At 38.2% G+C, this 27,667-nt stretch overlaps 1 protein-coding gene across 1 annotated transcript; it reads left to right on the forward strand.

Moving 5' to 3' along the window:
- The first annotated feature begins 7,431 nt into the window (after positions 1-7,431).
- Positions 7,432-11,072, forward strand: LOC107797274 (uncharacterized). The gene is made up of 5 exons (XM_016620142.2): positions 7,432-8,100; positions 8,869-8,926; positions 9,012-9,095; positions 9,279-9,414; positions 10,455-11,072. Exons 1-5 carry the CDS (start codon positions 7,536-7,538, stop codon positions 10,731-10,733), a joined length of 1,122 nt encoding a protein of 373 aa, XP_016475628.1. The 5' UTR covers positions 7,432-7,535; the 3' UTR covers positions 10,734-11,072.
- The last annotated feature ends 16,595 nt before the right edge of the window (positions 11,073-27,667 follow it).

The following is a 27,667-nucleotide window of genomic DNA, read 5'->3' on the forward strand; positions in this document are numbered from 1 at the left end:
AAGCATGCATGTAGGCCATAGTTATAAAGACGGGTGCAGGCAGGGGCTGAGCTAACATATGAACTTTTCTTTAGATCCTGTATTTATATTAAATATTCACTAAATATGTTAAAATTATTTAATCGTAAACTCAGTAGCTAAACGTGTTATGAGTTTGATGGCTATTTTAAAACCCACAGACTTTATATCCTGATTTCGCTCTGGGTGCAGGTTCGAACCTACATCCTCTCTCTGTAAAGAAAAAAGGAATTGATTTGCTCATTAGTTGATGACCTGAAAATTATAGGTCCAAATCCTCTCCCAACCTAATAAGTGGAACATTGCTCGCCGAAGTAGAAGGTTGAACCCTATCCGTCAATAGGACTAGTGTTCAATCTTGGTTGGTTCACCTTTTGTAGAATTCAGTAGCGGATATAGGCTTAGTACCAAGCGAATTAACTCATTATTTTTTAACGAAACTAATTTAGACCTCTGTCTGAAACTAATTTAGACCTCTGTCTGGGAAATTTTAATTAAAAAAAAAGTTGCTTCAAAAAAAATAAAAAATAGATACATATGTGGGAAAAAATTAACAAATATATTTTAAAAATATAATGAGTTTAATGCGAAGATCTTTAAAAATTGAACCTATTTATTTAAAATATTAGATCCGCTTATTTTTGGAGCACATAATGATGATCTCTTAAGCTATTGAATTAATTCCAAGTGAGCTGAAAGCAAAAAAGGCAGCTCGGGAAAAAGCGACGTCCCAAGAAATGTGATATAGACAACCTACCCTATTATAATAACAACAATAACCCAGTATAATCCCATTAATGGGGTCTGAGAAGGGTAGTGTGTACGCAGACCTTACCCCTACCCTGGGGTAGAGAGGCTGTTTCCAATAGACCCTCGGCATCCTTCCCTCCAAGAACTCCCCACCTTGCTCTTGGGGTGACTCGAACTCCCAACCCTATTGATGAGCATAAAAATAGAAATCCCAAATTGTATTACTTGAAACAAATGATGGAACGCGGTATAACAAATCTTTCAAGAAACAGAGAGGAAAACAAGAAAGGAATTAGTACACATGCATTTTGACATTATTTAGCTGTTTGTGAAATAATATGATACGCTTGGGTGGTGAACATGTGTGTGTTTCATATAATTACAAAAAGAACTTCACATTTCAGAACAGAAGTTTCCCACCTTAGATTGTACGAACAAAATGATACATACTCCGTATAATTAATTGTTTTCTTCTCTTTTTTCTTTTTGTATGTATGGAAGAAGAAAATATATAAGACAAAATGAGAAGAAAAACCCCAGAAACAGATCCCAACATGTGCAAAAAGTAGTCGATATTTTGACATATTCCTAATAATCATATTTTCATATGGATCGGATTACTTCTTTTTCAGTCACGAGATTCATTTTTCAGTTTTTCGTTGACATAGCAACAAGAAGAGTGAATTAACTAATAGAAAGTACAATGCTGAGTTAATAATTTATAGAACCTTACGAAATTGCTCCTTCCTCAGTCTCAATTTATGCTGTGCATGTAATTATAGAAACGCCACGGGGCCAAATATACTCCTTTACTTTCGAAAATGGTCTAAGAATACCCCTCGTTATACTATTGGGTTATCTATACCTCTGCAGTCATACTTTGGGTTCAAATATACCCCTCATTTAAACGGAGGGACACGTGTCATCGTCCTGTTGGTCAATTTTAAATATCTTCTAATTAGTTTTAAAAAACTATTAATCATACCCGAAAAGTAATTTTTTAAAGCAATTTTTTTTTTGTAAAAACCGGTAAAAACTGAAATTATTTTTACTAAAAACTGAAAAAAAACAAAAATATTTTTTTTTTCTTCAGTTTTTACAAAAAAAAAACTGCTTTAGAAAAAACTGAAAAATATTTTCTAAAATAATGTTTTTGAAAAAAAAAAGCTGAAAATCAATTTTCTAAAGTAATTTTTTTTGTAAAAACTGAATTTTTTTTACTAAAAACTGGAAAAAAAAAAGAAAATATTTTTTTTCCAATTTTTACAAAAAAACTGCTTTTAAAAAAAGCTGAAAAATATTTTCTAAAACAATATTTTTGTAAAAACTGAAAAAAAAAACTAAAAAGCAAATTTCTAAAGCAGTGTTTTTGTAAAAACTGAAAAAACAAATATTTTTTTTTCAGTTTTTAGTTAAAAATATTTCAGTTTTTAATTGCTTTAGAAAATTGCTTTTCAGTTTTTTTTTTCCAGTTTTTACAAAAATATTGTTTTAGAAAATATTTTTCAGTTTTTTAAAGCAGTTTTTTTGTAAAAACTGGAAAAAGAAATATTTTTGTTTTTTTCAGTTTTTAGCAAAAATATTTTTTAAATTTTTTCCAGTTTTTACAAAAAAAAAATTATTTTTCGGGTATGGATAATGAGTCTTTTTAATTAATTAGGAGATATTTAGAATTGACCAACAGGACGATGACATGTGCCCCTCCATTTAAATGAGGGGTATATTCAACCCAAAGTATGACTGCAGGGGTATAGATAACCCAATAGTATAACGAAGGGTATTCTTAGACCATTTTCAAAAGTAGAGGGGTATATTTGGCCCTTTGCCGTTATAGAAATGAAAAGTTTTGAAACTTGAATTTGTATGGCTGTAGCCTATAAATCATCTCATTAAGAGTAAAATAGAAAGTTTAAAGTTAAATTATTATTATTATATATAGAATTATATTTTTTTTAATTAACTAAAAAATAAAGAGTGTTACGTAAATTGGAACAAAGGAAATAATATAATAACGAGTATAGACCCATTTCACGTAATTTCTTAGCTAAAAGAACTTCAATTTAAACATCTGAATTAGGTCTCATCTCATTGACTCTAACTTTCTAAGCATGAAATTTCCTTGAGTCCTTTTTTTAATTTTTTTATTTTAAATACAAGGACACTCAAGAATTTACTAGGAAGGTATACAAAATAATTAGTAATTATCCGATAATAATCTCTTTAGATGAATTCATGATAGGATAGATGTCAACGACTCAATAATGTGTTATGCCTTTGTTTTTGCCCAGAATTGCGTCTCATCATTTGACGCAAGATGTTGGACTTGCACATGGGTTGTTTCTCTTTTCCTTTGAAGTACAAAGTGACTTAAATGTGATTACCATCCATTAAAATTAGTACTCATTAATTAGGTGATTAATATTCACTAAGTTGCGAAAACAAAAGGTTACAATTCTAATCACCTTGCTTTGTAAAGCTAATTATTTCAAATAATTTTTTATGGAGTTCTGTTTTACCTTGAGCCGATGGTTTATCAGAAACAGCTTCTCTATCTGCACAAGGTAGAGATAAGGTCTACATACATACTATCTTTTTCAGACCCTACTTGTGAAATTACACATATTATGTTCTTATTGTAGTTATTGTAATTTTTATGGAGTTAATCTTAAACTAAGCAACGTGTAATATTTTGAGATTTACATTCCAAGATATGGATGGTCTCTTTTTGTTTTTTTATTCTCTGAAGTTGTTTGCTTGAGAAGTTCTTTCTGTTCAATTTGTTTAGTCACTTAACTGAAAAATGCTTGAAATCCAAGATTTCACACTTGTCACATATATTGCTTGCAACATAAGGTTTTAGATTATAGTCTTGGAGAAATGAAACCCAGTGATTGGAACAAGACACCAAAGAATAGATTGTTCTTGCAGCTGAATCATTGATAATTTTCTTTAATAATCCAAATATATAAAAGACCATATTTCAAGCGATTTTTCGTTTCCGCCTTTCTAGGCTTCACAATATTTCCTCCTTTTCTTTTCCAATTCAGACAGGTCCTAGAGCCTGAATAAATCTTCCAATGAGGAGCTTGAAAGACTTTGAAGCACTACTGTAGGGGTGTACATGGACCGAATTAGTTCGGTTTTTATCAAAACCAAACCAAACCAACTATATCGGTTTGGATTAGTTCGATTTTGTCGGATTTTTCGAGTTTTCGGGTTTTTGTTACTTACATATCATTTCAATCTTACTTTGTTAAATATTTGATAAGTAAATATATATTTAGTAAAAATATAAAAAATTGACAAACATATTATCGATTAAAATATTCTTATGGGAGAATGCTATTAGTAACAGGTTTTTTAATAGTTATTTTTTTAGTCGTCTGGCAATAATATTTCATTGATGTACACTTTCAGGTTAACCGAATTTAGTAATTAAACATAAAAATCAATATGATACATAAATATTAATAATCATTTCACATTCGAAAAAGATATAAGAATTTAATAGATCTTAACATATGATATGAATATGGAAGAACAAAGAGATGAACGCATTTCAGTAACACTTGATATGAAAGTGATCATACAACCCATTATTTAAGGTCAATGAAATATGGAGCACTTCATATTCTATTAAAATTTATATTCCGCAAGAGAATCCCAAATACTTCTAGATATTTTTTAAAGAAAATTCTATATAAAATCTTAAAAGTATATATAAAAATTATATATTTATATGTCGGATTGGTTCGGGTTTTTTTACTCAATATCAAACCAAATCAAACCAAACCAAATCAAATTTTTTAATTGATTTGGTTTGACTTTTCGGTTCGGTTTGTACACCCCCAGCACTAGGCCCTATGTCTCCGGAACAATCATAATGCAACCGCTCATCTAATAAAAAATCAATGAGTCTGATCTCATGAATGAGGAATTCCGAAAAGTCAGTCTAAATACGAAACACCTCACGCCGACCACCAGAATACGAAGTAACATCAATTTGGGGCAAGAAGTAAAGTCATAGCAAGAACTAGGGGTGCTTATCGGGCGAATAATTACGTTTAACGGTTCGGTTTATCAGTTATCGGATTATAAATAAGATAATCCGTTAGCCATCCAATAAGACAACGGGCGAATTGGCATCGGATTAACGATTATCGGTTAGTTTATCGGCTAAACCAAATAATTTGTTTTTGGTATAATATTGAAATGAATTCTTTTTTATGGGTGATTTTGTTGACGGACTTTCTGCACGCATCCTAACAAACCTGATGAGCCGGATATAATTGAAAATTCGGGTGGGAAAGTTATAAATTGGAATGAATATCGAATCTTAGGAGTTCTTGCTACTTCAAGATCTATAGGAAAGTGTAAATATAAAAATTCTTGACGGGGTAACGGTTTATCCAATAAGAAAATTGAGTAATCTGTCCCCAAACCGTTAAGCCGTTAATTATAAAATCGCAATCCGTTCACCGTCCATTACCCCGATAATCCGATATCAATAAGCCAATAAGTCATCGGTTCGATTCGGTTAACAGTTTCGGTTCGATTTTGAATAGCCCTAGCAAGAACCGCCGTAGCACCATACTCAAACTTCCATACCAAGTTGAGTTGTGATAATAATCTATAGTAAAAAGACAATCCGGTACAGTAAGCTCTAGTTATATATGGGCCGATACTGCACACAAAAAATCCTTCTAAATTTTCTGATATTGTCTTATTCTTTACAAATTCCTAGTACTTCATATGCCAATTGTTCTAACTTTTTATCCACAAAATTGCATGGTCATATTAGATTCCGATGAGGCTCAATAATTGTTACATATCAACAACGGTACTGTCTTTAATGCCATGGCTAGTGAATATAGTGATAGGAACAAAATAAATGCATGCCTTTATTTAGACGAGGGGAATTGGATTCTTATCCTAAAAAGTGCAAAAGTTGAGAAAATCCTAATAGCTCAGTATCAAATTACCAGTGAATTATCATCTTATTGTTCCACAGTCCACCCTTCAAAGAAGCACGTTTAAATAGGCTAATAGACTCACAGTTTCAATTGAATACGGTATTAAATATAATGAATAGATATCTATATACATAAGAAATTACTAATATTTTAATAGATATCAAGTTCCGAACTTATAATTACGAAAAATGTAATAAACTCAATGGTGAAAACACAAAAGTTAGAACCCATAATATTTAGCCTTTGGGCACCTGAAATAGTTGTTCCAGTGCTGAATCTTGAATTAGAATATGAAATTTGATAAAAGTAAGGCACAAAAAAATTACTAAAAGGTATGGGATCAGCTTTTTTGTTGACAGGCACTTACTTGGTTACTTCCAATAACTGAATTACAACTAATCTCAGAAATTATAGCTAAGCATTTTTCCATAGTTTGTAGAAAAGGTAATTAGATGGAATAAAGAAGAAAAGGAAATAAAGGGAAATTGAAGCCAGCTCTAAAGGAAAGAGAAATGATTGGTCAATTTCTGGCCCCAAATACTAAACCTCACTCCAGCTTGGATTTTGGAACCCAAAGAGACGAGCTGGCTAGCATTTGAAGCAGTAAAGGCAGTGTAGGGAAAAATAGGTCCCTGAACTGCTGGCACTGCCACCATTTTCATTCCCCAATTTTATTTTTACATCACGGTTTTTGATTGGGTACAAAATTTAAGAAAAAAAAAATAAACACTTTTTTGGACGTACCTAAAGTATCCCTAGAATTATAATCTTAAACGTACCACATATTTCTACCGCTGGAAGAGAATTTCATTAAGGATAATGTAGAAAATTTAATATTAAAAAGTTTTCGAATGTTGAATGAAGAAAACATAGCTAGTAGATAACTATATTGTTGTCGAAAGCGATTAGTTATTTTGATCTTATATGGGCTTGGAAAATCTTCTGTTTTCTATTCCAGAGGTGGAAGAGTATGTAGAAAAAACTATAGAAGAGCACCACCACAGTTCGGGTCCAACACATGGGCAATTAATTCAGCTGCAAAACACGAGACCATAATTTGGCAGCTATTCCAAAACCCCTGACCTAGATGACAACCTAAACGAGTAGGTCATAATAGAGAAAGGAAAGATCCACCCCTAGAGCCAGAATGTAAGCGTCGACCTCTTCGCCACAAGCATAAGTGAATAAGAAAAAATCACATCCCAAGAGGTGACAGTATTACCATCTACGGGTCAAATGATATTTGTTTTAGAATAAACTAGTAAGGAACATGTGTCATATAAAATGAAGCAAGGAGAATAGTATATTTAGAGTTTATGCTCGAAGTGATAGCATAAAGAACTTTTACACTATCTGTTTAGATTGACCTACAATTAAGATTTGAAACATTTGTGTAAGTTTTTCTTTTCTTAACGGGCGATACCAAAAACAAATTAGTTAGTTATTATGGATAGGAGGGAGTATTAATTATTCTAATCCTTGCAAATGCAGATGCAGATTCGAGGAAGGTTTGTGTCACTATCATCCTCGTGGTTATGTTAAAGAAAAGAAAGCCCCCATGTTCCAAGTTAACAACTTCAATCTAATTCCTCACCCCCACCCCCACCCCTACCCCCACCCCCCACACCCCCCACCCCCACCCCAAACAAAGGCTCCCAACCCCTTCCTCTTCTTTATAAAATCCCCCTCATTTTTCCTTAATTTAACAAAACAAAGTGTCGCAGCCTAATTCATTCTTCTCTTTTAACACATTCTTGTACCAAGAAAACAAAACTAGCCAAACCCCTTATCAAAATGTGTTCTTCCAAATCTAAACAACAAAGAGGGATTGTTGATATTTCACCTCAAACAATCTCTCATATCAATGGACGCCCTGTTTTTCAACCATATAGCAATAGAGATCCTCTCTTGGAACGCCACAATTTCCTTAAAAACTCACCTTCCAAAACTTCTCCTACTGCAACAACTCATACTTATGTCAAGATAAAAAATAACAATAGTATTGTCAAAGTCAAAATTTCAGCAACAACTCCTCCTATTTCACCTAAAATCAAGAGAGTGGGTGATTCTAACATCTTGAATATAAATACTGAGAAAATTGTGACACCAAAAAGCAATGCTAAATCCACTAAATATGTGAAGAATTCTTCTTCCTTTAAGATTCTTGAGGTTCCGGGAAGCATAGCAGCAGCAAGAAGGGAGCAAGTAGCAATGATGCAAGTGCAAAGAAAGATGAAAACTGCACATTATGGTAGAACAAATTCTGCTAAATATGAAAATAGAGTCAGTCCTCTTGACTCTTCCAATAGTTCAAGTCCTCGAGAGGGCAAAAGATGCAGCTTTATCACACCTAATTCTGGTAATGAGAACTTCACTTTTATCTTTTAGTTGGAAAAATGATCAAGAATACTCCTCTATTATACTAAATATTTGAATTTCACCATATGTTATACTATGAAGTCATTTGTACAGTGGGGTCGTTTTGTACTATGGATAAGCAAAAATAATCCTGAGATAAAAATTTGGTGTCGCCTTATCCCTTCTTTGGTTACTAATCCTGATAAATTATCCTATGATTAAAAATAGTACTGGAATAACTTATCCCTTGTCAGGGAGTGGAATAGTAATCCCAGGATAAAACAATAAAATTGAGAATTAATACAATATACCAAACAGTCAATAAGAAATAATATCAGGATAATTAATCCCAACATAACTTCTCTTCAATCCAAATGACCCTTTAAGACTATTAGCAAATTGTCTTATATTTATCTTTGATCCGAAGCAAAGCTCTAGCATGAACATTAATCGAAGTATAACGAATGGCAATTTCAAACTATAGTCAAAAGTAATGGGATAGATTTGGACCTTTTTTTTTTTCAAGTATTCAGACAATTTACTCATTCCACGATGAAGCTCCTTTAAAATCAATAGTAAGTACAGGACGATTTGTTAATAGCAGAGGTACAAATGACCAGAAAGTAAAATGGAAAGGTAAAATTAAAATATTTAGCTTGTAAATGAGCAAATTTGAACTTTTTCCTTTAATTTAAACTCGAAATAATTGAAATATAAACACCTCAATGTGGATAAGCGAAACTAAATTTTCTGTTTGTTCTATTTCCAGACCCTGTCTATATTGCATACCATGATGAGGAATGGGGAGTTCCTGTCTTTGATGATAAGTAAGAGCCTTTTCCCCTTTTTCTGTAAATTTTACATATTTATCAGCAGAAATTTGAGATTAATTTTCTTATTGTATGTATGCAGTCTGCTATTTGAATTGTTGGTATTAACTGTTGCTCAAGTTGGATCAGACTGGACTTCAGTGCTAAAGAAAAGGCAAGATTTCAGGTGGGTTTTTGCTTTACCTATTGTCACAAAATTATTTGTCGTTCCATTAATGTAACTGAACTTTATCCATTATAACAGTATAGTCACAAAACTATTTTTGGCACGTTAAATTAATTGAATCACGTGTTAATCCAAACTTAGTTCAGATTGTCTTAGCTGAATTTGGCTTGTTCTTTCCTCCAGGGATGCCTTTTCAGGATTTGATCCAGAAATTGTTGCAAAATACAACGAAAAGAAGATAAATTCAACAAGTGCTGATTATGGCATAGAGCTAAGCCAAGTCCGAGGGGTTGTCGACAACTCTAAAAGAATTCTAGAGGTAATAATACATTATTAGCATTACAAATTACCACAAAATAACTCTTTGAACTGTCTTTTCCATTTTAATTTTGTCTTCTTCTCCTTTGTTTCCAAACATTTCTTTAACATGCTACTATTTGATATTATGGTACCGTAGTAGTAATTAAGGGTAGATGGGAGAGTCTCAAATTAAATAAACTGCTCTCAAATTAAATAAACTGCCTGTAGTCAATCATGCATGTAGCTAAACACCACTCAATAAACATAACCACATGGACCACATTGGAATCAGAATAACACATCTGGCCTTGACTCAGCCAAAAGTGTTAGATATTTAGTAACCAACACTTTCATAAAATTAAAATCTGCAGTAATATAGAACTTCTAGGTAGGAAGCTCTGCTCCAGTAGAGGTTGTTGAAGATATTTAGTCACACACTTTGTTAAATTAAGCCTTGGGCCTAACTCACACCCCCAAAAGCTAGCTCAAAGAAGGAAGATTTCCCGAGCCTTATAAGGAGACCAAGGTCCATTCATTAAACCCCCCCCCTCTCACGCCCAGATTCTTTATCCGGGGTTCCACTGTCCGGTCTGGAGCGTGCACAATCATGGACGAGGTATTTCCACCCTCCCTTCAATTGGTCCAGGGGCATTCTGCACTCCTCTTCTAGAGGCTCACATCGACCACATGCCTAGCTCCGATACCATGTCCGATGTGGGATTCGTTCTATTCATCACACTTCAACATGGTCTAGAGCAGGCAGATGTCCTCCATCATCTATTATAAAATGAATAGTACGTATTTGGCCAATAAAAAAAGATTATTCAGGCATATGCACGTGAAAGGGCCGAACGCCTACAACAAAGAGAAAAAAATACAAAAATGTTTTGAGGCTTTAGGATAAGTAGACTATTATAATGTTACATGCTAGTGATTCTTATTTTAAATAGGGAAAAACATATATATTAGAGTGGTTGAAGTTCTACTGTGAAGCATTCAGGCAAAGTTTAGGCCTAAATATCATCATTATAATCCTCTGATTCTTGATTCGATTTACAGATCAAGAAACAATTTGGATCGTTCGACAAGTATCTGTGGGGATTCGTGAACAACAAGCCCATCGCGACACAATACAAGGCATGTAACAAAATCCCAATAAAGACCTCAAAATCAGAAACAATGAGCAAAGATATGGTGAAAAGAGGGTTCAGATATGTTGGCCCCTCTGTTATATATTCCTTTATGCAGGCAGCTGGTCTTACTAATGACCACCTTATTACCTGCCCACGACATCTCCAATGTGCTGCCCTCGCAACTCAACCACTTATTGTTCAATGAAAATTTGACCTACTAACTTCAGAAAATATATTGTCTAGTTTATAAGCCATTGAGGCCATAAGACCACATGCGGGCAACCTCGGTCTCGTAAAAATACATATACCCTTAATTATTAGTTTTTTCTTTTCCTCAAAGTCCTGTTTCTTTTGTGAGTATTTTAGAGGCGTGGGAAGTGATATAGTTTGATGATGGAATCTTTAGTAGGCGTTTGTACAGTATCTAGTTGATGTAGTTGTAAAAAAGAGTATTTGAAATTGATGTCGAAAGAGTGTATTTGGATGTTTGTGTTTGTACCTGAATTTCACTTGAAAAAAGAGAGTTTATACTTGTCAATGAAAATAACTTTTACTTAGAAATACTCTTCCATGAGTACAATATTTCATCAGCGTTTCATTTACTGAAGTTCAATAATTGCAAAAACAGTAGTCGTTTGGACAATATTTGATTGAAGTAGAGAAAAAGTATGTAAAGTTGAAGTGGAGAAAATATACGAGAAGTATGATTTAGTTATGTCCGACATGAACTTCTCTTAGAAAAAGAATAAATATTTATGACCAAAGCCATAATTTCACTTGAAATGCTCTTTAACAAATTTTACAATATTTTCCAAGCGTTTCAAAAATTGAAGTTCAATATTTAGAAACTGAAGTATTTGACTGTAAAAACTGGTTAAGGAGACTTACGGTAATGATCCGACCGGTCCTTTTGAGAATTAAAGTCCCGTTCGGCGGCATAAAGTCTCGAGCAGTTTCGTATTACCGAGTTCAGTTTTCAGATGAGTCGGGGCAATTTGGAAGAAGAATTCTTGTTTTAGAAGCTTAATCGGTAAGAAATGACTGAAATTTGACTTTTGTGTAAACAACTCCGGAATGAGGTTTTGACGGTTCCAATAGCTTTGTATGGTGATTTTGGACTTAGGCATGCATTCGAATTTGGATTTGGAGGTCCGCAGGGTAATTTGAAGCATTTCGGCGAAAAATTGGAAAGTTAAAGTTTTGGAAGGTTGAGGGGTTTGACCGAGAGTTGACTTTGGTGATATCGGGTTCGGAATGCGATTCCGAGAGTTAGTTTAGCTCTGTTATGTCATTTGGAACTTGCATGCAAAATTTGACGTCATTCCGGATTGATTTGGTATGTTTCGCCACGAGTTTTGGAAGTTGGAAGATTTGAAAGTTCAAAAGTTTGACTCTTGGCGCGATACGTAGTTTCAACGTTGTTTGATGTGATTTGAGACCTTGAGCGAGTTTGTGGTATGTTATGGAACTTGTTGGCATGTTTCAACGGGGTCCTGGAGGCCTCGGGTATGTTTCGGATGGGCTACTGGCCATTTCTCCATGTTGTTGGACTACTATTTTGTTGGTATCTAGTTTTCTTTAGTGCGTTTGCGCCAACTCCTCCGCATTCGCGTAGTGTAATTTTGGAGGCAAGAAATATTTGTTCTTCACATTCGCATGCTACCGCCCGTGATCGCGTACGTGTGCATCACCTTTCTCCGCGTTCGCATCACTCTGTCCGTGTACGCGTAGGGGCTTCTAGTAGGACAATGTACCCTTCTACGCAATCGCATTCCTATTCACGCGATCGTGTAGTGCTTTTTCTGGGCAGTGTAATTTCTTGTATGCGATCGCATTACTTGTTCCACGATCGCGATGTGTTACACCTAAGCAGCAGAATATATTTTTTAAAATCGGGGGTTTGACCACTTTTATCAAATCTTGACTTGTAGAGCTCAGTTTTGAGCGATTCTTCTTGGGTTTTTCAAATATATCGGTTCTTCACCCGGAATTCATTGCATTTCATGATTATAACTTTATTTTTATCATTAAATTAGTGTTTTGAGTTGAGAAAAGTCAGAATTTTTTAAGAAATCTTTCAAAATATAAAATGATGATTTGAGGGACGAATTGGTATCAGAATATGATAATTTTGGTATTGCTGAACTCGTATCGGAATGGGTGTTCGGGTTTTATAAATTTTATCGGGTTCGGAGTGCGGCCCCGAGGGTTGACTTTTTAGTTTTTGTTAAAGATTGAGGCTTTATTATTCTGAATTGTTTCTTATGAGTTTTATTTATGATTTGAAGTTATTTTGGCTATATTTCAGCTGTCCGGAGGTTGTTTCACTCGAGAAATTCATTTTAGAGTAACGGTTTAGCTTCTTTGATGTAAGTATCTTGCCCAACTTTGTGGGGAGAGGGGGGGAACTACCCCTTAGGATTTGAGTCTTTGGTGCTAATTGTGTCATGTGAAACCCATGTACGCGAGGTGACGAGTAAGTACTCAGTCTTATTTGTGGAAATTTGACCGTTTAGGGCTCTTAGGTTCTTATATTCATTAGATATAAAGTTGCTTTATTATGTTAAACCCCCTATTTACTAGTTTCACCTCTACATATCTTAATTGGAATTAATTACTTCATGTTCCACTCTTATTGCCTATTTGACTCTTATGTGCCTTAAGTGAAGTTGTTGCTTCTTCTATTGCCATGCTATCCTTCCCTAATTGCTTATCATTAACTGAAGTTATTATTATCCTTTCCGTAAGTTGCTTATACTTAATTGAATATGTTGTATCTCTTTCGTAATTGCTCAACCCTAAATGAAGTTTAGTTATCCATTATCATAGTTGACTCATCCTTAATTGGAATTATTGACTCAGGTTACCTCCCTTGTTGTCGAATTGTACTTTTGTGGAATCATTGTTACATATTATTTCTCCCTTGTTGAGCTATTCTTGTTGAAACTAGTATTTTCTGTTGTGTCTTTCTTTGTGAGCTTGTTTTACCGTTTCTTTATGTTCCATAGTTCTTGAGTTGATTTACTTGCCGTATTCTAGTGTCATTGTTGTTGTTGTTGTTATTGTTGTATTCAGTGTTGTGAGCCGAGGTCTGCGCGGTTGTGGTATTGAAACTGTTTTGAGGAAAGGTTGTGGAATATAGGCACGTGTTGTGAAGGTCCTTTTATGGTGTTGTCATGTTTTTGGCACGTGATATTGTTGGGAGGATTTGTTCGGGTGTCTGCACGAGGTTTCTGCCGTGCTATTGTTACTAATATTTTTGCACATGCGGTGTGACAAGACGGGCTATATCTGTGTGTTTGTGCATGTGGCGAGACAAGATAGGAACATTACTATGCACGTGCAGCGAGACAAGGCATGCATTTTCTTTATTATTGCGCACGTGGAGAGATAAGGTGGGCTATGTCGGGGAATGATTTGTGATTACTTGTGATGGCCTAAGGGAATTGTTGATGTTGATATTTGTGTAGTGGCATGCCTAACTTGTGTGAGTTTTACCATGTGCAAATTGTGGGGATCGTTTCTTATGTGCCATTTATTTTCTCTACTCTTATTCGTTAGCCCGAACTGTGATAGAACACTTGCACAAGCATACACGTAAATTATCACCCGATCTGTTTGAGAAGATGAACAATGATGTTATTGACCATCTATGCGTACTCTGTCTACTTGTCTTCTATGTAAAAATTATTCTATTGGAATGTGAGTCGTTCGTGCAGTTATCAATTGTAATGAGGGCACAAGCTGCCAAGTGATTAGGGTCCATGAATTGGGACCCGTGAATTGTGAGTTTTAAGGTTTGGTACCTCGTTGTGATTATTGGATAAACTTGGTGTGAGTGCGGTTATTCTTATTGAATTGCTACTTGTTTTTCGCTTATTTGGTTCCACCGGATTTAAACTGTGTCCATTTGCTAATTGTTGCTTTTAGTTCCTCTTCCAAGCATCGTATTATTGTTGTTATCATGCCTAGCTTTACAGAGATATCATACCCACCGAGGTTAGCCTTGATACTTACTGGATACCATTGTGGTGTACTCATACTACACTTCTGCACATTTTGTGCAGATCCAGGTATTTTGGAGTTGGTCGATCGCTAACTAGCTGTACGGATCTTGCTGTGGAGACTCAAGGTAACCCTATTGCTGCGTTCGCAGGCTTCGGAGTCACCTTCTTATATTGTACTTGCATTGTTTCATCTTTATTTCAAAATAGTTGTATTTGTAGGTTTTTCTAGCAAACTCAGTAGAGTTTATGACTTGTACTACCAGTTTTGGGATTGTAAGTTTTGCATAGAGGTTTCTATTTCATACTTGTTAGTCGCTGGTTAAATATTGCTATTAATTCAGTAATTTTGGGCTTATCTAATCCCTAAGACTATGTGCCATTACGACATCCTACGGAGGATAATTTGGGTCATGACAAGTTAGTGTCAGAGCTCTAGGTTCATAGGTGCTATGAGTCATTAGCGAGTTTAGTAGAGTCTTGCGGATCGGTACGAAGACGTCTGTACTTATCTTCAGAGCTCTAGGTTGATCTCATAGTTTGAGCTTTTATCATTCTATTCTCTCACAGATGGCGAGGACACAAGCTGCAGTTACTGATGATGTTGCCCCAGGAGCAGGTGTCGCTATGGGCAGAGGCAGAGGCTGAAGAGGATTACGTGCCGCAACTAGGGCACCTACTTGAGCAGTAGTTGAGGAGCCGCAAGTAGCTCCGATTGAGGGACAGGTACCAGAGGCGCCTACTATTAACCCCGGACTTCAGGAGACTTTAGCACTGTTCCTGAGCATGTTTGGTACATTGGCTTAGGCCGGGTTGATTTCGGTTGCGCCAACTACTTCACAGACTGGGGGAGGAACTCAGACTCCCGTCGCCCGTACTCAAGAGCAGCGAGTCCATGTTGGTCAGATTCCAAGTCATGGCGACACAACTTGTGATCCCAGTTCAGCCCGTGGGTAGGGCAGCATCATCTGAGGAAGAACAACTTGGACTTGTGAGGTTCAAGAAGTATCACCTCCTACTTTCAGTGGTTTGGCTTCAGAGGGTGCACAATGTTTTCTAGAGGAGTGCCACCGCATTCTCCGTGCTATGGGATATTGTGGAGACGAGTGTGGGGTTACTTTTACTACGTTCCAACTTAAGGGAGCAGCATATCAGCGGTGGTGAGTGTATGAGTTGGGTAGCCTGGCCGATGCAGCTTCACTTTCATGGGTTCAGTTTTCAGAGATGTTCCTGAGAGAATTTGTCCCTCATACCCTTCGGGATGCATGGCGCGTGGAGTTTGAGCAGCTGCGCCAGGGCACTATGTAAGTGTCAGAGTATGTTGTTAGATTCAGTGATTTATCCATACATGCACCTGCTTTGGTCGCTACAGTTAGAGAGCAAGTCTGTAGGTTCATTGAGGGGCTCAGACATGATATCCGGTTCAGCATGGCTCGGGAGTTGGAGATAGATGTTCCATTTCAGCAGGTGGTAGAGATCGCCCGCCGATTAGAGGGCATGTGGGACCAAGAGAGAGAGGACAGACGGGGCCAGGTGAGAGAGGACAGGCGGGGTAAGGAGAGAGAGGACAGGGAGGCTAAGAGGTCTCGCAGATTAGAGAGATCTAATGGTCCTTATTTTGGAGGCAGGGTACAACATGGTAGGGGTTTTGTGGGTCAGCCAGTTCAGTTTGCACTTCAGACTTTGCACGGCCTTTCAGGTACCCATGTGTCTCAAAATACCCATACTGCACAGTTTCCACAGCCACATCAGCATATAGGTTGCTTTGAGTGTGGAGATACCAGCCACATGGTGAGAGATTATTCCAGACTCCGGACAGATGTGTCACAGTGGGGTATTCAGGCTATGAGTTCGGTTCCAGCTGCTGATATCCTTGCACCGCCAACTTGGGGTACACGTCAGGTGAGTAGAAGGCGTCCAAGAAGAGGAGGCCCGACTCATTGATGTGTTTCCTACAATAGGTCTGAGGCCGCTGCACCAGATGATGTCGTACAGGTATGGTTTCGATTTGTTGTAGAGGAGCATCATTCGTATTTTGTTTCGGTTTTGCTTATCAGGGTGAGTCCTCCTATTTTGCTTCATATGTGGGTGAGTCTCGTGATTTAGTACTCTACTTATGTATTTACCCCCTATAGTGGTAGATTCTATAGTGGTAGCTAGTGTCTACCTTTTTATTTTATTCATTATTGAGAGTTATGAGACTATGAGTGATTTGATGTTCCTCATTTCGGTAGTTTTAATGTGATCTGTGAGTGATTGGTTACGATCTGTGATTTAGATGCCCTACCAGTGTGGGAGTTCAATATGTGTTGTGATTTTTGGTGGCGGAACAGAATTAGTAGAAGTCGTCTCATGGTATGATGTGTATTCTACTTGTGATTAAGAGTTGAGGGTGAGACCCTCGCAGTTTCATGTGATTTGAACCGGGCTGCATACCACGGTGGAAGTTATATCAAGATGAGATCCTTGTGATTTGTTCATATACTTTGATTCTTCCTTGTTAAATTGATTCGTAGAATGGTACTGATAGGGAGTTGTGTCTGTCGGGATTGTTTGATATTTCTCTTATGTGTTCCTCTTTGCATATTTAGCCGTATTCGTGTTGTGCTCATTGAGTTTTAGCTTGCGAGGTGTATGCCCCGATGACGTTAGAGGTGACTTGTTAATTCGGGTGAATAGTTACGAGTTCTTCACGTTTCTTGCATCGTTGTCAGTGTTATGGAGGTATGAACCAGGGTTCTAACGGATATGAGGCTAATTACTGGTAGTGGATTTGATTACGGGAAACTATGGTGATTAGAGATATTGTTACGGGCGTATGTGTGATGTGTTACATCGTGTGGTTGTACCTTGTGGGTGTAGGCATAAGTTGTTGTAGCTGGTGGAGGCTGATACCAGGTGTGGAAGTAGGAATCAAGTCTTTTGGAGATGATCGGATTGTGAGAATTTTGGTTCTAAGGCTTACTGGTATTGGTGGAAGGGGTAAATTTCAGTTGAGGTGGTGTCGTCGGGCTTATGTGGATTGGGGTGACGTGGGGTCACCCGCGGGTGTATGTGGAATGAATACATTAAGTGATTTGATGGCTTCTGGACGATTCTTGCCTCGTTCGAAGACGAACGTTTGTTTAAGAGGGGGAGAATGTAACGACCAAACGGTCATTTTGAGAATTAAAGTCTCGTTCGGTGGCATAAGGTCTCGAGAAGCTTTGTATTATGTGATATGACTTGCGTGTATGGCCGAGTTCAGTTTTCGGATGATTCAGGGTCAATTTGGAAGAAGGATTCTTATTTTAGAAGCTTAAGCGTAAGAGTTGACCGAAATTTGACTTTTGTATAAACGACTCCGGAATAGGGTTTTGACGGTTCCAATAGCTTTGTATGATAATTTTGGACTTAGGCGTGCATCCGGATTTGGATTCGGAGGTCCGTAGGGTAATTTGAAGTATTTCGACGAAAAATTAGAAAGTTGAAGTTTTAGAAGGTTGAGGGGTTTGACCGAGAGTTGACTTTGTTGATATCGGGTTCGAAATGCGATTCCGTGAGTTGGATTAGCTCTGTTATGTCATTTGGAACTTGCATGCAAAACTTGACGTCATTCCGTATTGATTTGGCATGTTTCGGCACGAGTTTTGAAAGTTGGAAGATTTGAAAGTTCATAAGTTCGATTCTTGGCACGATATGTAGTTTCGATATTGTTTGATGTGATTTGAGACCTCGAGCGAGTCCATGGTATATTATGAAACTTGTTGGCATGTTTCGACGGGGTCCCGGAGGCCTCGGGTGTGTTTCGGATGGGCTACGGGTCATTTCTCTATGTTGTTGGATTGTTGTTTTATTGATAACTAGTTTTCTTCAGCGCGTTCGCGCCAACTCCTCCGCGTTCACGTAGTGTAATTTTGGAGGCAAGAAATATTTGTTCTTCGCGTTCACATGCTACCGCACGCGATCGCGTACGTGTGCATCACCCTTCTCCGCGTTCGCATCACTCTGTCCACTTCGCGTAGGGGCTTCTGGTGGGACGGTGTACCCTTCTACGCCATCCCATTCCTGTTCACGCGATCGCGTAGTGCTTTTTTTGGGTTGTGTAATTTCTTGTATGCGATCACATTACTTGTTTCGTGATCGCGATGTGTTACACCTGAGCAGCGGAATATAATTTTTATAATCGAGGGTTTTGCAATTTTTATCATATCTTGACTTGTAGAGCTCGGTTTTGAGCGATTCTTCGTGGGTTTTTCAAACAAATCAGTTCTTCACCTAGAAATCATTGCATTTCATGAATCTATCTTTATTTTTATCATTAAATTAGTGTTTTGAATTGAGAAAAAGTCAAGATTTTTTAAGAAATCTTTCAAAATGTAAAATGATGATTTGAGGGACGAAGTGGTATCAGAATTTAATAATTTTGGTATAGCTTAACTCGTATCAAAATGGGTGTTTGGATTTTATAAATTTTATCGGGTTCCGAGTGCGGGCCTTGGGGTTGACTTTTGGGTTAACATTTTAGTTTTTGTTAAAGATTGACGCTTTATTATCCGGTATTATTTTTTATGAGTTTTATTTATGATTTGAAGTTATTTTGGCTAGATTTGCGCCGTCCGTAGGTTGTTTCACTCGAGAAGTTCATTTTAGAGTAACGGTCTAGCTTCTTCGAGGTAAGTATCTTGCCTAACTTTGTGGGGGGGGGGGGAGAACTACCCCTTAGGATTTGAGTCTTTGGTACTAATTGTGTCATGTGAAGCCCATGTACGCGAGGTGGAGTACGTGCTCAGGCTTAGTTGTGGAAATTTGACTGTTTTAGGCTTTTAGGTTCTTATGTTCATTAAATATGAAGTTGCTTTGTTATATAAACCCCCCATTTACTAGTTTCACCTCTACGTGTCTTAATTGGAATTAATTGCCTCATGTTCCGCTCTTATTGCCAATTTGACTCTTATGTACCTTAAATAAAGTTGTTGCCTCTTCTATTGTCATATTATCCTTCCCTAATTGTTTATCCTTAACTGAAGTTATTATTATCCTTTCAGTAAGTTTCTTATCCTCAATTGAATATGTTGTATCTATTTTGTATTTGTTCAACCCTAAATGAAGTTTAGTTATTCGTTATCATAGTTGACTCTTCCTTAATTGGAATTATTGACTCAGGTTACCTCCCTTGTTATCGAATTGTACTTTTGTGAAATCATTGTTACATATTATTTCTTCCTTGTTTATCTATTCTTGTTGAGACTGGTATTCTCTGTTGTGTCTTTCTTTGTGAGCTCGTTTTACCGTTTCTTTGTGTTCCAAAGTTCTTAAGTTGATTTACTTGCCGTGTTCTCATGTCATTGTTGTTGTTGTTGCTGTTGTACTCAGTGTTGTGAGCTGAGGTCTATGCGCAGTTGTGGTATTGAAATTGTTTCAAGGAAATGTTGTGGAATATGGGCACGTGTTGTGAAGGTCATTTTATGGTGTTATCATGTTTTTGGCACGTGATATTGTTAGGAGGATTTGTTCGGGTGTTTGCACAAGATTTCTGTCGTGCTATTGTTACTAATGTTTTTGCACATGCGGCGTGACAAGGCGGTCTATATCTGTATGTTTGCGCATATGGCGAGACAAGGTGGGAACATTGCTATGTGCGTGCGGTGAGATAAGGCAAGCATTTTCTTTATTATTGTGCACGTGGCGAGATAAGGTGGGCTATATCGGGGAATGATTTGTGATGACTTGTGATGGCCTGGGGGCATTGTTGTTGTTGATATTTGTGTAGTGGCGTGCCTAACTTGTGTGAGTTTTACCTTGTGCAAATTATGGGGATCGTTTCTTTTGTGTCGTTCATTTTCTATACTCTTATTTGTTGGCCGGAACTGTGATAGAATACTTGCACAAGCATACATGTAATTTATCACTCTATCGGTTAAAGAAGATGAACATTGATGTTACTGACCATCTATGTGTACTCCGTCTACTTGTCTTCTATGTGAAAATTATTCTATTGGCACGTGAGTCGTCCATGCAGTTATCAGTTGTAATGAGGGCACAAGATGCCAAGTGATTAGGGTCCACGAGTTGGGACCCGTGAATTGTGAGTTTTAAGGTTTGGTACCTCGTGGTGATTATTGGATAAACTTGGTGTGAGAGCGGTTATTCTTATTGAGTTGCTACATGTTTTTCCCTTATTTGGTTCCACCGGATTTAATCTATGTCTAGTTGTTAATTATTGCTTCTAGTTCCTCTTGCAAGCATCGTATTATTGTCATGCCTAGTTTTATAGAGATATCGTACCATGCTATATCTACACCTATACTTGTCCAGGTCATTCAAACTAGTGAGTGTCTTGAATGCACCTCGTCACTACCCCACCGAGGTTAGTCTTGATACTTACTGGGTACCGCTGTGGTGTACTCATACTACACTTCTGTACATTTTGTTTTTGTACAGAGCCAGGTATTGGAGATATAGGACTCGAATAGAGTTAGAGAGTGATTGCAAGGATTCAAGGTAGAGCTTCTTGGTCGTTGAAATTCCTGAGAGTCTTTCCCTTTTATTGTATTGTCAATATTATTCTGGCAGTATTGTATATTTATCTAGCAAACTCAGTAGAGCTTATGACTTGTACTACCGGTTTTGGGATTGTATGTTTTGCATAGAGGTTTCTATTTTATATTTGCCAGTTGTTGGTTAAATATTGCTATTAATTTAGTAAATGTTAGGCTTACCTAATCTCTAAGACTAGGTGCCATCACGACATCCTATAGAGGGAAATTTGGGTCGTGACACTTACGAATATTTTTCTTAGCAAAAGCAGATCTGTAACAACTACAACTTGTTTCACCAGTCGTTGGGAATTATCACGAAGCGAATGAATCTCTTTTGTCCACAACCTAGATATCCCTTGCTTGGACGCAAAGAATCAATCCTAACCCTAGCCATTTTCCCTAACATGAGAGAGAATTTTTCAACATGGTGTTTATAATGGTATTTATATACACTATGTTTGGGCTTACGGTTAGGCTAACTAATAGGTCTAATTAACTAGTACCCCTTTATGAATGTACTAGACCCAATAGTTGTATTCTCCAACAGAAACAATCAAGAAGTTGCAACATCGATCCCTACTAGATCACAATCAAAAAGTTGCATTGACGCTGATAGTTCAATAAAGTTTAGAAATCACTGGCGACATACATCAGTTGTATTGGTGTACATCAGTGCCGAATCTAGGGGATGCCACTAAAGCAATTGCTTTAGCCCCTTAGAATTGAATGGCCCCAAAATTTTCAAATTATATAGTATTACATATTATAAAGTTATTAATAAAAGATACTACTCCCTCCGTTCCAATTTATGTGAACCTGTTTGACTGGGTACGGAGTTTAAGAAAAAATGAAGACTTTTGAAATTTGTGGTCCTAAATAAGTGGTCCAAAGTATTTGTGTGGTTACAAAAGCTTCTCATTAAGGATAGAATTAGAAATTTAAGCAAAATTATTTTCAAATTTATAAAGGGATCATTCTTTTTGGAACGGACCAAAAAGGAAATAGATTCACATAAACTGGAACGGAGGGAGTAGATTTTATATACACTTCTTTGTTTGAAATGTGACAGAGGTTATTCAAATAAATAACTCTAGTTTTATAATGACTATGCAATATATGAAAATAAACAATTTGATGACGACTTTGATAATTAAAGAATGAAGTTTGTTGTAGTATCTGTTAGAGTTGATTATTTCTTATAAAGAGTAGATTAAGACATTTTGTCACTTCAAAATAGACTTGAACTATTTTAAATGTATGAAATTATACTGATATCTATTTATTGGTACGAAATTGTGATTATTTCGATTATGAGAAAATAAAAATATTATCTTAACCGTCAATATACGTTTCTTATAAAAATATTATCTAAATTTTAGGGAGTAGAATTACAAAATGTTTGTAGTGATGAAAGCTAGCAGGTAAATGAATGAATGATTATGTACGGTCAAAACCGATTCTCAGTCATAAAGACCGGTCGAGACAATGACGTTTCAATCGGAGGGTATCCACATGACAAGCTCGGACGAATTCCGAAGTAGGGGCGTCGAGTTTCGAGCTATAAGACCAATCAATGGCAAAACTCGATATCATTATCGAGCCCGTGTCCGAATCGTACTACGGGGCAACACCGATTGACACAGGCCCCGAATATCGAAGCCCCAAGGCAAAACCGAGCTCGAACCAAGACTGGGGGTTCGATCTAACACCGAGCTCGAGCCAGTGCCAAGCTCGCAGACAAGAGCCGTTACAACCGTACCGAGGGAGAGAATCTTGGCGAGAATCAAGGAAGAGACAAATCATCATGGGTCCTCCACTATATGTATTATTTTATTATGTTGTTATAGATAAAGCAGTGACCCTCTACTATAAAAAGGGAGATAGACTGCAATAGATGTAGGTCCTCCAATATACATTAAGATTTCATTGTGCTTGTTTTTCTAACTCATTTCAGTCTTCCCATCTATCATTCCCATTTTATAGCAAAAAATACATGTATTGTCATTTTGTATCAAAAAAATTTGTATACCCTTAGAACCATATCTAAATTTAACGTTATCCGATTTTTCGGGTAAATAGTTTGGCGCCCACTGTGGGGCTAAGGGTAACAGTGATTGTTTGATATAAATCTACAGTACACTCCAGCTTACAACTTCAAATCAGTAATGGCTCTACCTATCGACCTTGAAGCCGGCCTTCAAGATGAAACCAACAACTTGGCGCCCGGGGCCGGAAGGCTACCTGACGATGGCAACGAGGCTCGAATCGAAGAACCCAAAATTCGAGCCGAAGTACCATTGGATATCAATTCACAAATAGCTCTAGAAGCGAATTAGCGTTCCAAACCGGAAAGAAGCGTTCAGGGCGGTGCTCGACCCATAGCCCGAGACACCTACAGCACGGGGGAAATCGGGGTCAGCTTGCATATGATTTTTGAAATGTTACAAGCCTAACAAGCAGCGATAGCTCAGTTGCAGAGCCGAACTCATATGCAAAGCGGGCCGAACTCCAATCCGCTTCTTCGAGAAGTCACCCCCAGAACGGAGCCCGCCGTAGTGAAATCAAATGAGCAAGAATCGGGGACCGCTCCTGAAATTGCTAAATTGCTCGAGGAACTCACAAAACAAGTCGAAGCCAACGACAAAAAAGTGAAAACGTATGACGCTAGGGTCGATCAAATCCCAGGGGCTCCGCCAATGATAAAAGGGCTCGATTCAAAAAAATTCATACAAATGCCTTTTCCCTCGAGCGCGGCCCCAAAACCAATTCCCAAAAAATTCTGTGTGCCCGAAATTCCCAAATATAACGGTACGACCGATCCTAACGAACACGTCACCTCCTACACATGTGCCATCAAAGGCAACGATTTGGAGGATGATGAGATCGAATCCGTGTTGTTGAAAAAGTTCGGAGAGACCCTCGCAAAGGGAGCAATGATTTGGTATCACAACTTACCACCAAATTCCATTGATTCTTTTGCCATGTTAGCAGATTCGTTCGTAAAAGCACATGCTGGTGCCATAAAGGTTGCAACAAGGAAATCAGACCTCTTCAAAGTAAAACAAAGGGGTAACGAAATGCTGAGGGAATTCGTATCCCGATTTCAAATGGAACGTATGGACTTGCCACCGGTCACAGACGATTGGGCCGTACAAGCGTTTACCCAAGGACTGAACGGGTTAAGTTCGACAGCATCACGTCGGCTGAAACAAAATTTGGTCGAGTGCCCAGCAATAACTTGGGTAGATGTACACAACCGGTACCAATCAAAAATCAGGGTCGAAGATGATCAATTGGGAGCTCCGTATGGGCCCGTACGTCAGAACCACACAACCACTAAAAATCAGAGGGAAATCAACAGAGAACAAAGGTCGAATAGAGACCGATACTAACCGTACGACACAGCTCGGATGAACAACGGTTCAGCACGTGATACAGTTCGGAACAACCGAAGTACTGATCGGGGGCAAAATTCTCTGGGTCTTATGAGCAAGAGCGGCTTTGATAAATATGTCGATCCTATAGAAGTCCCTCGATTATTGAAGTATAACTTCAACATTGGTACATTCGCCATCGTATCGGCCATCGGACGCATCAAAAACACCAGATGGCCTCGACCCATGCAGACCGATCCTGCCCAAAGGAATCCCAATCAAATGTGTGAATATCATGGCACCCATGGCCACAGAACGGAAGATTGCAGGCAACTAAGAGAGGAGGTAGCCCGGTTATTCAATAAAGTACACCTTCGGGAATTTCTAAGTGATAGGGAGAAGAACCATTTTAGGGACAAGGAATTCGGCAAGCAAAATGAGCCAGAAGAACCGCAACACGTCATTCACATGATCATCGGCGGCGTCGATGCCCCTCAGGGACCAATGCTTAAATGCACTAAAGCATCGATTGTGAGGGAAAAGCGATCTCGAACTCAAGATTATACACCCATAAGGACTTTGTCCTTCAGTGATGAAGATATAGAGGGAATCATCCAACCCCATAACGATGCACTGGTAATATCCGTACTCTTGAATAAAACTAAGATTAAGCGTGTGTTAATTGATCCAGGTAGCTCGGCCAATATCATCAGATCAAGGGTCGTAGAACAGCTCAGCCTGCAAGATCAGGTCGTACCCGCAACTCTAGTTCTAAACGGATTCACTATGGCTTGTGAAACCACCAAAGGCGAGATTACCCTATCGATAAACATGGTCGGAACCATCCAGGAAACAAAGTTTCACGTGATCGAAGGTGATATGAGATATAACGCCCTTTTCGGAAGGTCATGGATCCACAGCATGAGAGTCGTACCCTCGACCCTATACCAGGTCCTCAAATTCCCAACATCGGGAGGTGTCAAAATAGTGTACGGAGAACAACCGGCCGCAAAGGAAATGTTCTCCATCGAAGAAGCAAAATCAATATCCTTGTCTTCGCCGATAAAAGGATCAGGTTCAGAAGGAGACACAATCGAAGAGCAGAGCGCCAAATAGCAATCACAGACATCGGCTTCGACCCAGCCAGGTAAGCAGAACATTGCAGAAGATGATGATGATCGATGGATCCTTTGATCCTTCGTAACCCTCGATGATTTCGATGCCACCAAATCAACAATTGAGGAACTAGAGCAAATCATACTGATCGAACACTGGCCCGAACGAAAGGTATACCTGGGAACGGGTTTGAGCCCCGAACTCAGGAAGAAACTCATTCAATTTCTTATCAATAACATCGACTGTTTTGCCTGGTCCCATCTAGATATAACAGGGATCCCGCCGGATATAACGGCGCACCAGCTAAGCTTGAACCCTAGGTTCAGACCGGTGAAGCAAAAAAGAAAGCCCCAGTCCGAGGAAAAGCACGCATTCATAAAGGACGAGGTAACCAAACTTCCCAAGATAGGGTCCATTCGGGAGGTAAAATACCCCGAATGGTTAGCCAATGTGGTTGTAGTACCTAAAAAAGGGAACAAACTTAGAATGTGTGTGGACTATAAGGATTTGAACAAAGCATGCCCCAAAGATTCCTTTCCACTGCCCAACATCGATCGCATGATCGATGCCACGGCCGGCCACGAGATCCTCACCTTTCTCGATGCCTATTCCGGGTATAATCAAATTTAGATGAACCCGGACGACCGGGAAAAGACTTCATTTGTGACCCGACATGAAACATATTGTTATAACATAATGCCCTTCGGGCTAAAAAATGCAGGAGCTACTTATCAACACCCAGTAAACAGAATGTTTGAAGAACAAATAGGTAAAACAATGGAAGTCTATATTGATGACATGCTAGTTAAGTCCCTGCGCGCAGAGGACCATTTGGCCCATTTACAGGAAATGTTCGAGATTCTGAGGAAATATAACATGAAGCTCAACCCCGAAAAATGTGCTTTCGGAGTCGGTTCGGGCAAGTTCCTCAGCTTCATGGTGTCAAATTGGGGAATTGAGATCAACCCCGACAAAATCAAGGCCATCGAAGACATCACCATCGTGGACAGCGTGAAAGCTGTACAAAGGTTAACGGGAAGAATTGCAGCCTTAGGCCGGTTCATTTCAAGATCATCAGATCGAAGTCACAAATATTTCTCCCTACTCAAAAAGAAGAACGACTTCGCCTGGACACCGGAATGCCAACAAGCATTACAGGAATTGAAACGATATCTATCGAGCCCACCACTGCTTCACACTCCAAAAACCGACGAAAAACTATACTTGTACTTGGCGGTATCGGAAGTCGCCGTAAGCAGTGTCCTAGTTCGAGAAGAGCAAGGTACACAATTTCCCGTTTATTACGTAAGTCGGACCTTAGGAGAAGCGGAAACTAGGTATCCGCACTTAGAAAAATTGGCACTTGCGCTGGTAAGCGCATCTAGAAAGTTAAGGCCGTACTTTCAATGTCACCCTATAAGCGTATTAACCACCTGCCCACTCCATAATATTTTACATAGGCCCAAACTATCAAGCCGATTGGCCAAATGGGCCATCGAAATCAGTGGGTACGATATCGAATATCAACCCCGTACGGCCATCAAGTCTCAAATTTTGGCAGATTTCGTGACCGACTTCATGCCAACCCTCATACCCGAAGTCAAAAAAAGGAACTCCTTTTGAAATCAGGTATATCGTCCAGGGTATTGATCCTTTTTACGGACGGTGCTTCGAATATAAAGGGGTTCGGGTTAGGCATAGTTTCAAAACCCCCCACGGGTAACATTATTAGGCAAGCTATTAAAACTATCAGGTTAACTAACAACGAGGCCAAGTGTGAAGCCATGATTGTAGGTCTCGAACTAGCTAGAAACTTGGGAGCAAAAGTCATTGAGGCGCATTGTAACTCTTTGCTGGTGGTGAGTCAAGTAAACAAAACCTTCGAAGTCCGAGAAGGTAGGATGCAAAGGTATTTGGACAAACTGATTATCACTTTACACCATTTCAAACAATGGACCCTACGGTATGTTCCACGAGAACGGAATAATGAGGCCGATGCTCTTGTAAATTTGGGATCGTCGGTCGAGGTAGATGATTTGAGCTTGGGGACTGTCGTTTAACTTTCAAGATCAGTAATCAAAGATGGGCACATCGAAATAAATTCTACTAGCTTAACCTGGGATT

The sequence above is a fragment of the Nicotiana tabacum genome, chromosome 23 (assembly GCF_000715075.1).
Source record: "Nicotiana tabacum cultivar K326 chromosome 23, ASM71507v2, whole genome shotgun sequence".
Lineage (NCBI taxonomy): Eukaryota > Viridiplantae > Streptophyta > Magnoliopsida > Solanales > Solanaceae > Nicotiana > Nicotiana tabacum.

Coding starts and splice junctions, on each gene's coding strand:
- LOC107797274 (XM_016620142.2), top strand. CDS start 7,536: ATGTGTTCTTCCAAATCTAAACAACAAAGAGGGATTGTTGATATTTCA. Junction 8,101..8,868: donor CTTTATCACACCTAATTCTG/GTAATGAGAACT, acceptor TTCTATTTCCAG/ACCCTGTCTATATTGCATAC. Junction 9,415..10,454: donor ACTCTAAAAGAATTCTAGAG/GTAATAATACAT, acceptor TTCGATTTACAG/ATCAAGAAACAATTTGGATC.